This window comes from Sinocyclocheilus rhinocerous, unplaced genomic scaffold (genome assembly GCF_001515625.1).
Source record: "Sinocyclocheilus rhinocerous isolate Xijiao unplaced genomic scaffold, SAMN03320098_v1.1 scaffold830, whole genome shotgun sequence".
NCBI classification, from domain to species: Eukaryota; Metazoa; Chordata; class Actinopteri; order Cypriniformes; family Cyprinidae; genus Sinocyclocheilus; species Sinocyclocheilus rhinocerous.
In genome coordinates, this window is record NW_015636881.1 from 156553 (window position 1) to 168531 (window position 11979).

The following is an 11979-nucleotide window of genomic DNA, read 5'->3' on the forward strand; positions in this document are numbered from 1 at the left end:
TCACAACACACACTGACCCAGCTAACCAATCGCAGCACATTTCATATTTCAGAAGGCGGGCCTTCATTTGATTCAAGAACTATTCGAGCCGTTCATCATGCCAGACTGGGGAGAGAGGTGTTGTAATAATGTAAAATATGTGAAAAATAATGTGTTTTTCAAACAACCTAGTATGAGAGCCTGTTCTAGTACACCCCCAAAACAAAATCAAGACTTTGTAAAAGAGCATAATAGGACACGTTTAATTAAGAATGTCTACCAGGTCAACTTGGGCCTCAGCAGCTTTATTCCTAACGATTAACCATCTACTGGCCAGCTACTGATCATATATTATCAGCTTGGAGCAGCTGGAAACAATTTAAACCAGCTACCACCTGGATTTTCCAGCAGGGTTTAACAAAGAGAACATTTTCTACAAAGTTTAATGCAAGCAAACATGCCATTAAGAGTTTTAGAAAATATTCATTCCTAAACGTACCTTGATCCAATATGATGAGCTGAGCACCTGCCTGGACATTGCCAGCGTCATTCTCAGCTAAACACTGATAGAAACCTTCATCTGACTTGACCAGCCCCAGCACCTGCAAGTTCTGCTCCTTCTGTGAAGAGGCACACAAGAACATCGCTGTCATCTAGAAGAAATACTGTATTTATCAGAGGGTCAACAGCATTTCCTCACTCATGTAGGGCAAGCTGGCAACTTACAATGATCTTGAAATAGTCGCTGGGAATGACGGCATCTCCGTTCTTCACCCATTTGATGGTGAGAGCGGGTGAGCCGGTGACCTCACACTCGAAGATGATGTCTGTGGCTTCATGAGCAAATATGTTAGCTGGTTTCTTCAGGAACTGTGGGGAAGCTGAGAAGAAAAGCAATAAAACAAAACAAATCATGTGAGCATGAGAAACCGAACATTTGTTTCTTCAGAGAAATAATGTTTCAAATGTCTGTATAGCTTAATGCCAGTAATGATTTCGGGAAAGCAATATGATTCGATTAGGAAAAGAAAATGCTGCTTTTGACTTTTCCCAACCTCTAAAAATACCCTAAACACCAGGATGTGGCTAAAATATGTTCTTCCTAATAGCCAGAGGAAAATGCATAACCTCCAAAGGCTTCCCATTAGCAAATGAGGTTATTTGATCTTGGAGAAGATAAACAGGACATAGATAATCTCAATAACAAGGTAGTGTGCACCAGAATGATTCAGGCCTGTCTGTTGGGATGTAACTGGATTGTTGCTCTGTGCTGTGCCTGATTCTCTACCACACAACCACAACCCTCAGTTGTTGTGTATTTTATACGAATTGCACATTTACAAAACATTACTATCACTTGCATATGATTAATACACTTGCCCTCACCCTTGCATAAATCAGTATGTACTGATTGAAGGCTCTGATATTTAAATATTTAAATAAAAGTATGAAATAGATATTTGTCGCTCAGACCATACACAGTACATATAATTATTTTTAAACAGAGAAATAAGCATAATTACAAATAAATTGCACAAAATAAATAAATTTTAAAAAGCTGCACAAGAAAATATTTAAAATGTAACGTCACATTATAAGTGATATTAACGATTTCATAAATACTTTATGTTCCTAAAACCAACACAAAAAAAATAATTTAATGAATGATATAAATATAGATGTATGTATAACCATAATTACAATTGATTTTCCTCTTAAAAGAAAAATTAGTATAATTACAAATAAACTTTACAGCAAGCCCAGCACATTATACATTATATAAATGATAAATGTATATAAAATATACATAAATTAATATTATAAAATACATTGTTTATAAGGTTAATTGAAAGAAAAATTGGCATTATTACAAATAAACTGTACAATAAGCAAAAGAAAAGATTTAGAATGTGACATTACATAAATTATATATGTAATTCTTAAATATTATACTATAATATATTATTACACGTTTACTTATTATATTTATTATACGTGTACACATATATACGGTATACATTACGTATATTATATTATATTATATTATATATAAAGTTCTATGTGTGGAAGTGAACAGAAAAATCTAAATGTATAAATGTGAGCAAAATGAGCAAAGGGTAAAAATAGCAAATAGAGACTACAGATTGTCATTAACATAAAATAAGATTTATAAGACTTAAAATTCTTAGTAGAAAACCAGCCAAAAGAGAAAATGGCTACATAAAGCTATGGCTAGATATACAGTAAGTTGAGCTAAAATGAAGCCTATTGGATGTTTTCCAGATGAACTGGGTTCTACAGGATCTGGAACTGTATATCTAACATAAGTTGCAGCATCAGGGCCAAACTGACAGAGGTAAGGTGATGAATGGCTGTTAGTATGTGCTCCTGCAGTTTGCTGAGGCCTGCAAACACAACCTGCTGAAAAACACTTGTCACACACTGCTGGGTTCCTGCTCACGCCAGCTCCACACGGGACAGATGGTTTGTGTTTCAATCACTCAGTATATCTCACACACATAAACCCAGTAGCACATACGCAGGGCAGCACTCATATCGGTGGCCACTGACTGTAAAAATGTTGCATCAGCTGCAAATATACAGATAAAGGCTGTGCTGATGTTTGATTGCACACACTTTTGCATTTTTGTTACACAACCATCTTAAGCCATTTTTTTAATATTAAAGTCAATATGGAAAACAATTCACAGCCTATTTTACTTCCATAGTCTGATAAACTTCCTAGTATGAAATATGTTACAGCAGGACATGGTTTTATGATCAGGGACTGGCTGGATTATACACTCTAAAAAATGCTGGGTTAAAAAGGGACAAACCCAGCTATTGGGTTGTTTTGACCCAGCGGTTGGGTTCATGTTCGGGAAACAGTTGTGACTAGCTAGTTAGTTTCTACAATGATGCATCATGCTAGGTTAGTTAAGAAGCGGGTTACATAATTGTTTAGGAAGCGCACCCCTGATCAGTAAGTAATATCCCAGCAACCACCCAGAACAGCATTTCAACCGCACATTTAACATTAAACTCTAGTCCTGGCACACACATACACTGAACAGGTGGCACTGCCAGAGAGGAAGCTGCAGCAGATGGCATCATGCACCTGACTTACACCAAACACTGCTATACCTTTAATTAGATTTGTATCAAAAAAAGATCATCTACATGGATACATCCTCCAGTTTCTCTGAGATGTTTAGGATTGCTTAATGAAATACTAAAATAGTTGTGATGTAGTTGGAAAACTAAATGGATCACCATTACAGCATAATGAGATGTTATGAACACTTTTATGATGGGATTTAAACATCAGAAAATGTAAGAGTGTAATAAACTAAGAGTTTCCCAGGATGAACCAGGTGATAACAACGTATGGTCCAGGACCAGGTCTGACAGCTCTAACAAGCATAATTAAGAAGGTCTACCAGGTCAACCTTGGCCCCAGCAGTTTTATTCCAGTTGATTAACCATCTAGACCAGCTATTGATCATAAATTAAAATCCTAAAGCAGCTGGAAACTATTTAAAGCTACAACCTTTTTAAGCTGGATTTTCCAGCAGGGTTTACAAAGGGAAACTATTTTAACGAAGTTGAATGTAAGCAAATATGCTGTTAAACATACCTTGATCCAATATGATGAGCTGAGCACCTGCCTGGACATTGCCAGCGTCATTCTCAGCTAAACACTGATAGAAACCTTCATCTGACTTGACCAGCCCCAGCACCTGCAAGTTCTGCTCCTTCTGTGAAGAGGCACACAAGAACATCGCTGTCATCTAGAAGAAATACTGTATTTATCAGAGGGTCAACAGCATTTCCTCACTCATGTAGGGCAAGCTGGCAACTTACAATGATCTTGAAATAGTCGCTGGGAATGACGGCATCTCCGTTCTTCACCCATTTGATGGTGAGAGCGGGTGAGCCGGTGACCTCACACTCGAAGATGATGTCTGTGGCTTCATGAGCAAATATGTTAGCTGGTTTCTTCAGGAACTGTGGGGAAGCTGAGAAGAAAAGCAATAAAACAAAACAAATCATGTGAGCATGAGAAACCGAACATTTGTTTCTTCAGAGAAATAATGTTTCAAATGTCTGTATAGCTTAATGCCAGTAATGATTTCGGGAAAGCAATATGATTCGATTAGGAAAAGAAAATGCTGCTTTTGACTTTTCCCAACCTCTAAAAATACCCTAAACACCAGGATGTGGCTAAAATATGTTCTTCCTAATAGCCAGAGGAAAATGCATAACCTCCAAAGGCTTCCCATTAGCAAATGAGGTTATTTGATCTTGGAGAAGATAAACAGGACATAGATAATCTCAATAACAAGGTAGTGTGCACCAGAATGATTCAGGCCTGTCTGTTGGGATGTAACTGGATTGTTGCTCTGTGCTGTGCCTGATTCTCTACCACACAACCACAACCCTCAGTTGTTGTGTATTTTATACGAATTGCACATTTACAAAACATTACTATCACTTGCATATGATTAATACACTTGCCCTCACCCTTGCATAAATCAGTATGTACTGATTGAAGGCTCTGATATTTAAATATTTAAATAAAAGTATGAAATAGATATTTGTCGCTCAGACCATACACAGTACATATAATTATTTTTAAACAGAGAAATAAGCATAATTACAAATAAATTGCACAAAATAAATAAATTTTAAAAAGCTGCACAAGAAAATATTTAAAATGTAACGTCACATTATAAGTGATATTAACGATTTCATAAATACTTTATGTTCCTAAAACCAACACAAAAATGTTTAGAATAATTGAATGGAATAATTTAATGAATGATATAAATATAGATGTATGTATAACCATAATTACAATTTATTTTCCTCTTAAAAGAAAAATTAGTATAATTAAAAAATAAACTTTACAGCAAGCCCAGCACATTATACATTATATAAATGATAAATGTATATAAAATATACATAAATTAATATTATAAAATACATTGTTTATAAGGTTAATTGAAAGAAAAATTGGCATTATTACAAATAAACTGTACAATAAGCAAAAGAAAAGATTTAGAATGTGACATTACATAAATTATATATGTAATTCTTAAATATTATACTATAATATATTATTACACGTTTACTTATTATATTTATTATACGTGTACACATATATACGGTATACATTACGTATATTATATTATATTATATTATATATAAAGTTCTATGTGTGGAAGTGAACAGAAAAATCTAAATGTATAAATGTGAGCAAAATGAGCAAAGGGTAAAAATAGCAAATAGAGACTACAGATTGTCATTAACATAAAATAAGATTTATAAGACTTAAAATTCTTAGTAGAAAACCAGCCAAAAGAGAAAATGGCTACATAAAGCTATGGCTAGATATACAGTAAGTTGAGCTAAAATGAAGCCTATTGGATGTTTTCCAGATGAACTGGGTTCTACAGGATCTGGAACTGTATATCTAACATAAGTTGCAGCATCAGGGCCAAACTGACAGAGGTAAGGTGATGAATGGCTGTTAGTATGTGCTCCTGCAGTTTGCTGAGGCCTGCAAACACAACCTGCTGAAAAACACTTGTCACACACTGCTGGGTTCCTGCTCACGCCAGCTCCACACGGGACAGATGGTTTGTGTTTCAATCACTCAGTATATCTCACACACATAAACCCAGTAGCACATACGCAGGGCAGCACTCATATCAGTGGCCACTGACTGTAAAAATGTTGCATCAGCTGCAAATATACAGATAAAGGCTGTGCTGATGTTTGATTGCACACACTTTTGCATTTTTGTTACACAACCATCTTAAGCCATTTTTTTAATATTAAAGTCAATATGGAAAACAATTCACAGCCTATTTTACTTCCATAGTCTGATAAACTTCCTAGTATGAAATATGTTACAGCAGGACATGGTTTTATGATCAGGGACTGGCTGGATTATACACTCTAAAAAATGCTGGGTTAAAAAGGGACAAACCCAGCTATTGGGTTGTTTTGACCCAGCGGTTGGGTTCAAAACAACCCAACCGCTGGGTCAAAACAACCCAATACCTGGATTTGTCCCTTTTTAACCCAGCGCTGGGTTATATTTAACCCAGCATTTTTTAGAGTGTAAAAAGTGAATGGAGAGATATAAACTTGCAGTTGAAGAAAAAGGCAGAATTGTGAGATAAAAATTACCTTTTTTATTTTTTATTCCGTGGAGGAAACAAGCTGCCATAGGTTACACTCCTATACATTCTAGCGGGAGATTATAGTGATGATAAAACATCTCAAATGACCACAAAGCTCTTATCACCGCCTTGCTTGCATTCAGGAGCATTTCTCAGGTTTCCTGCTATATTACAGACAATGTCAAAGCTCAACACACAACGTTGTTTCTAGTCATCTACCCTGCATTTCAGAGTAGGCTAAGAAACAGCAACCTACAAGCTACTCCCTTATGTTTTGCGTAGCACAGAAAAGACAGTCTATCAAAGTTTAATAGGATTCTGGGTTTCTCACCTACAGTATAACAAAAAATCTATCTGACCTGCTCACACTAGCACACATCTCTCTGCATGTTGACTAGTAATGTAGGCAGCAGAATGTATTCATAACTCTTCTGCGCCCACTGGTTGACATTTAAAAACTGAGCAAACAAGACATGAAAGTCATTGTTTTATTTCACGCTTGAAACAGGAACACATGATGGTTTTGGATGCAATACGACCTGCTCTATCAATAGCATTATGTTGATCACAACAAAACAATTTTGATTTGTAAAAAAAAAAAAAACTTGCAATAGGAGTAAACAAGAGTGTCCAAAGGGTTTCCATGCAGAAAGATGAATTATTCAGCATGCATCATTCAGCAAAACCTATTACTATTTGAGCTGTGAAGCATTTTTAGAAGTGGGACTACTGTTCTGGGCAAATTAACTTCTGGTTGTGTGTTACCAATGTAATTCCTGTGAGTGTAGTATAGTTATAAATATTACATAGGTTATTCAGCAATTCAATCACACTGTTTAATGCCAACATGCATTATGTTGAAGTCTTGTGGCTATTACTTTTAAAACAGTGTGTATTTTGCTTTTATGGCCTGTCCTTACATATGTCCTTTTGTGGAAAAGAAGTACACTTTATCATACTTAAAAAAAAAAAAAGGAAAAATAGGGAAATTATATACTTTAGAAGAATATACTTCTAAGTGGGAACCGAATGTTTTTGGATACTCTACTTCATGTTAACTGAAACTAAATGAAAATGTTTAAGAGTTTACATTTATATTAATGCAGTAAGTTGGAATTAAAAGTGTTTTTGACCCACTTAATTAGAACATAAGTAGATCTTTATATGTTATTTCATAATTACTTATATTGTCTTTGAAATATGATTAAAGTGTACTGTTGAATGTACTGACAAGCATTTATGGTAAACTGAAAAATACTTGAAACTTGTATGTAATGTATTTAAATATTTTTGTAATTACATATTTTAATAACATAATATCAAATAAATTACTAAAATTATAATCAAGTATTTTACACATGCTTTAGCATGTTAGTCAACACATCAATATAAGTGTACTTTATTAAATGCATGACATATGATTTTTAAAACATAATGACTTAAAATTGATTTGATTAGTGAACTCACTGTAAATACACGTAAGTGGCCTTTTATTTGATTGGTATTATATGCAAGTACAGTTTTTTAAAATATACTTTATACTACAAGTGCACATTCAATACAGTTTTCACTACTTAAATGGGCAAAGGGACCACTGAAATTATTTTCTGTGACAATCATACCATAAAAATGTTGACAAAACAAATTTCTGATGCCAGAGCATCTCTATTCAGAACACTGACGAAACAGCCCATGTTGAAAGAAAAACATAGCAAGTGTTTGACACTCGCTTGGATTCTGGGAGCTGCTCGGTTTGAGTTTGGCATTGCACCTCCTTTGTGAGCTGCTGGATTTACTGTACTATCGCTCCAACACAATACCTCTCCCACCCACAAAGGCAAAGCAAAGGGCCTAAAAGTAGGGGCTGGGTGCCCTCCAGTATCTTTCATCTTTTCATCTCGTCACAGTGTAGGATCAATTCCCAGCAGATGGACAGATGGCCAACGCTCATTACACTCCACATATCTGCATGAAATCTACAGCCCAGATTCTATTCTATTCTCTGTGATTTCACACCTGTCTGAACCATCTCGCCTCCCTTTTATCATCACACAATCACATCTCACGCACTAGTCAGTCCCGCCCAAAAGCTACAGCTTGGGCAATTACAGAGAACCCAATAACTGTTTCTGTAAACGTGTCTGAAGTGTGATCAGAGTGTGCAATCAAATTACAGAACTTAATGTCACCGAGAAAATGCAACACTTCCTCTGAACAGTACTAGAGGAAAGAGCTTTACAGTGTGACGTGACAATCACCTGACTAGTCCTTTATAAAGCAGTGAGGTTTAATCTTACCTTTCAGCGTGAGCTCAGTCTGGGCCTCAATGGATCCATTGGTGTTGTCTGCCATGCAGCTGTACACACCGGTGTCTTTCTCAGTGAGATTGAAGATCCGCAGACTGCCTCCGCCAAGCACTTCAAAGCGGCCCTTGCTGTGTGGAGAAGAGAAAAAGGCGATGTCAATAAGCTCCCTGCAGAAAGTTAAATGTATACTTAGCCCAACGCTAATTCAAAAACTGCATTATATATGGTCCTTCTAGCAGTGCATTCTAGCAGAAAAGGGCAGCCTCAACATTGTGGTGTGTGGTTTAGCTGTAAAGGTCAGGCTTGGTAATCAGAAGGTCTCTGGTTTGATCCCCACCAGGGGCAAAAAATGAATGGGTCACCATTGTGCCCTTGAGGTCACCAAGGCACTTAATCCCAGGGTGCTTCAGGAGGATTGTCCAGGTAATAATTGTACTGCATGATGCTTAGGATAAAGGGTATTCTTCCCTAAGAGGGTAGTGATAGTAGGAAAATATTGTTAGTTCACATTAGAATGTCAAGGTAACTATATTATTATTATTATCATTATTATTATTATTAATTTATAATTAGTTATAATAATTAGTTACCTGTTACCTGAATACAAAAGACATCACTGAATATTTATTTATGCATTTACCATTTTTTCATCCTTGTTACCAAAAGGTGTCTGAATAGAAAAGACATGTCTGAATTTACTTATTTATTTGCTAATTTTTAGCCCTGTTACCAAAAGTTGTCTGAATACAAAATACATGTCTGAATGTACTTATTTGCTATTTTTCAGCCATGTTACCAAAAGTTGTCTGAATACAAAGACATGTCTGAATTTACTTATTTATTTACTATTTTTCAGTCCTGTTACCAAAAGTTGTCTGAATACAAAATGCACAGTGTTGGGGAGTAGCTAGCTACAAGTAGCGACGCTACTAGCCTAACTACATTTTTCAGTAGCTTTACAGTAGCGACACTACTTTTAAAACAGTGTAGCTTTTCCAGTAGCTAACAATTTTTATCAGCATGTAGCGCGACCAAACGCTACATTCCGTTTGTCTGAATACAAAAGACATGTCTGAATTTACTTATTTATTTGCTATTTTTCAGCCCTGTTACCAAAAGTTGTCTGAATACAAAAGACATGTCTGAATTAATTAATTAATTTACTATTTTTCAGCCCTGTTACCAAAAGTTGTCTGAATACAAAAAAATGTCTGGATTTACTTTTTTAAACTATTTTTTTAATCCGTTACCAAAAGTAGTCTGAGTACAAAAGACATGTCTAAATTTATTTACTATTTTTTATCCCTGTTACCATAAGTTCTCATTTGTAGTAATTACTGAGCTTTAAAGTAAAGAATAATATTTTTTTTTCTTTCTGCTAACGGGGTTGAATGGCTGTGCTTGATGAATGCAGTCAACACCACAATTTGGGTAGAAATTGAGAAAATGATTTCTGCAGCAATTAATTTTTTTCTTTGCCTTATTGATATACTATCAACATTCGGCTGGGTGAATTTTCAACATAGGGCACATGCTGTGATGCTGGGCAAGGAATCAATGGCTTAGAAAGAAGAAGAGAGTGGCCACAGTATGAGGTAGAGGAGCAGGATGGTCTCCTGCACAGAGAACACAGGGATGCGGAGATTGCAGAACCTCCACTCAACCTGATCTGTCAGCCATCGACTGGCATCAAACACCAGCACATTAATACCAGCATTCTCACACTGACACATTCCCTATTTTATTTCTCTGCCTGTCTCTCAGTCTCAGACATGCAAGTAACCTGAACCATGTGCTGCATTCAAAATTGTGGGTTTTCTAGGAAACAACAAGCATGTGCTCTCAAAGGTTCTTCATTATTTTATTTTTGCCCTTTTATGTTGTAACCTTTTTTTAAGCTTTTAAAAAAATCTGTGGAATTCTAAGTGACTGATTTAATCAGTTAAATCAACAGAGATGGGAGTACAATCCAGTACTATACAAGCTTTATAAAATTAGCCAAAATATAGAATAAATGAACACCTAAATAAGAGCAAGTCCTTCCTACACCATTTCCAGTACCAAAATCTACCATTTATAAATTGCAGAGTATAAAACAGCACTCTGAAGTCCTGAGAGGGCAGCCTGACAGTGTCCATTACACTCGCCACTTGCATAAGAGCGAGTAACTCAAAAGTCTTGTGCTCAGAGAAACTGCACCTCAACCATCACACATACCTCATCCCACAGGAAAACCAGCAGGTCTCATAAAGGAGGTCTTTGCCCTTTTGGGCTGAAGAACACGCAATGAAACACATAGGCCCACTGTGGAGCTTTTCCACCTAAGACACGCTTCAGTCTTCATGTTTTTCTTTCATGGACTGTGACATTATTACTCATATGTTCTTTTAAGAGTGTGAATACTGAAGTTCCACACATCAGTGCCTCTCAGCTGCAATTGTCTCTGCATGTGTCTCGAGTCAAGTGCCTTCAAAACATTAATGTGTGAGGGAGGCACAACCTTACTGGTGACTTACTGACAATATCCTTTGCATTTGTCATTGTGTAATTTCACTTCATTAAGTCTGAAAGATTCACTTAGACTCCTTGGAACTGCAGCATGTTACTGATTAAAAATAATATAAATTAGAAAAAAAAAAAAAGTTAAAATATACAGACTTAGGGCTGGGCGATTTTTCCGATTTTATCGATTAATTCGAATTTAATGTTTTGGCACGATTTTATTTTTTAGAAATCGAGGAATCGCGATTTTGAATAGAAATATTACCAAACGTTAGAATTATACACTTTGAGAATAAGCCAGTGATAACAGTAAAGAGAAAAGAACGATCCGACCACCTGTCGGCGCACATGATTAACCGGTCACGTGTGACCCGCTCATATCGCTAGGAGCCATTCACACAGAATGCGCTTGTGTTGACAAAGATGCTACGCAGGCAGTGGGATAGGAAAAAACATGCAAGAATATGGGAGTGAACTTCTTTTAACTTGAGCGCTGTGTTTTTAGAATGCAATTGATGTGAGTGTCATATCGCTAGGAGCCATTCACACAGAATGCGCTTGTGTTGACAAAGATGCTACGCGGGCAGTGGGATAGGAAAAAACATGCAAGAATATGGGAGTGAACTTCTTTTAACTTGAGCGCTGTGTTTTTAGAATGCAATTGATGTGAGTGCAACAGTCAAACACGTCCATGTTTACATAGAAAAAATGATGGAAAAGCAGCGCAAGTGAATAAAAAACCTGTAACTACTGTATGTCTGATATTTTATGTTTGCATCAGCATGACAGGCTGAAAGCTGCTGTTGTTTTTATAGAACATTTATAGATAATAATAGTCTACTGGTGTTATATCTTCAGTCATTTTGAATTTGAATTACCTTGACTTTTGAGATTTTTTAAAATAATTTTCCTCGTATTATATCTGAACATATAATATGTTTAAGACAAGTTTGTACAAGATGTAGTTGTAGTTCATGCATCTTTTCTGCAAAGATACTTAA

At 36.0% G+C, this 11979-nt stretch overlaps 1 protein-coding gene across 1 annotated transcript in view; it reads right to left on the reverse strand.

Annotated features, from left to right (window-relative positions):
- neo1a (neogenin 1a) overlaps positions 1–11979 on the reverse strand; it is a 156239-nt gene that overhangs the window by 46191 nt on the left and 98069 nt on the right. The window contains exons 5-7 of the mRNA XM_016563001.1: positions 8468–8604; positions 3844–3998; positions 3617–3737 (exon numbers count right to left, since the gene is read on the reverse strand). Coding sequence (XP_016418487.1) covers positions 3617–3737; positions 3844–3998; positions 8468–8604 — 413 coding nt within the window. The remainder of the gene's footprint in view (positions 1–3616; positions 3738–3843; positions 3999–8467; positions 8605–11979) is intronic.